The following is a 1,470-nucleotide window of genomic DNA, read 5'->3' as shown; positions in this document are numbered from 1 at the left end:
TATGTATGTATGTATGTATGTATGTATGTATGTATGTATGTATGTGTGTATGTATGTACACTGTATATACACATACACACACTGCATATTAAAGAACATTTGTAGATATTACACTTAGAAAAACACTCCTAACATTGAAGATGGATCACTATTAGCCAGATTTCTTACTTTAAAGGTAGGTGGAACCCTCTGCAGACAACTTTATTATATGCTGTTGGCCAAATGCACAGACAGCACTGTTCTAAAGCTGACTTCAGGATCAATGCTGCTATAATGAATGTGTCTAATTAAGAACACACCAGACTCAAGCTCTCTACTAGAGTACAAAAATCTAATATATACCAAGGAAAAGAAACCCCATTTGCAGAATGTGCATACAAGTTAAGTTGTTCCATCAGGGAATACAATCTAAAATAATGTTTTTTTAATTGTGGTAATGAATATTAAATGTATAATGTACAATGCCGCTTCAGTTTCCTTCAGACTTTGCTGAAAACATGTCTGCAAATAAATACTAATGCTCTGATTAACAAAAAAAGACAATCCACACAAACACATCAAAGTGAAGGTTTTTAAATGAGAGCATGTATGACTTTAGGTTTGTATTATAGCGTAAATGCATTTTCACCCACCTGTGGGGTTTGTTTAAGGATATAGGATGTGTAGGAGAGGTTGGAAGGCAGACTGCTGGAAGAGGAAGAGGTGGAGGAGGAGGTCTGAGAGCCCCCAGCGCCTGCCGCTGAGCTACTCTTGGACTGCTGACCTACATAACAGACAGCCACATACACATCAGTCTCAAATCTGTTCTTCTTTGTCCCAAATTACAGCTCATCTTCTTTTCATTAATTTGTGTCATTTTAAATAGGTTAAAGCATTTTGTACTTAGACAAAAAATTTTGAAGCAGAGCTATACAGAGAAATGTTGGTTTACTGCTGTGAAATTTGTATTTTAGATTAAATATGGGATGCTGCTTAATCTCTTTAATCTCATTGCAAATTGACAGGAAATGTGCTGTGTGAGGGATTCTTGCTCACGGTACACATTAAATAAACAGCAGAAAAAAATAGATGACTATGACTCACAGAAGGTACGGAAGGTAATAGCAGCCAAAATGTGTAACGGCCTCAAATTGTAGAGTTACTTCAGAAGTGGGTTTCTTATGTTTGCCAAACTGATAAGCCGAGAGCAATAACATTTGTAACACAACTCTCTACAACTTGAGGCATGGCAGAAAAAGTCAGGGCATGAGTCATTTGGTTGGGACACTGACCCCGGACACTGAGTCACCTACAATAAATAATAATATAATGTATACTTTATTAATCCCACAAGCGGAAATTACAATGTTTTCACTCGTAATGTGTTGTTATAACACACATTACACACAGGCCGGAATTACACACATGCTCAGTACCTATACATGCACTAAATGGAGAAATGTCAAAGTGAGGGGGCTGCCCATGGAAAGG

General features: G+C 37.2%; 1 protein-coding gene across 4 annotated transcripts in view; it reads right to left on the bottom strand.

Moving 5' to 3' along the window:
• yeats2 (YEATS domain containing 2) overlaps positions 1-1,470 on the bottom strand; it is a 24,411-nt gene that overhangs the window by 9,442 nt on the left and 13,499 nt on the right. For all 4 annotated transcript variants that reach the window (XM_032532611.1, XM_032532612.1, XM_032532610.1 and 1 more), the window contains exon 17: positions 633-763. In XM_032532611.1, the coding sequence (XP_032388502.1) occupies positions 633-763 (131 nt within the window). The remainder of the gene's footprint in view (positions 1-632; positions 764-1,470) is intronic.

This window comes from Etheostoma spectabile, chromosome 12 (assembly GCF_008692095.1).
Source record: "Etheostoma spectabile isolate EspeVRDwgs_2016 chromosome 12, UIUC_Espe_1.0, whole genome shotgun sequence".
NCBI lineage: Eukaryota > Metazoa > Chordata > Actinopteri > Perciformes > Percidae > Etheostoma > Etheostoma spectabile.
The sequence above is the reverse complement of the archived record's forward strand: the minus strand, read 5'-3'. Positions and strand labels throughout refer to the sequence as shown.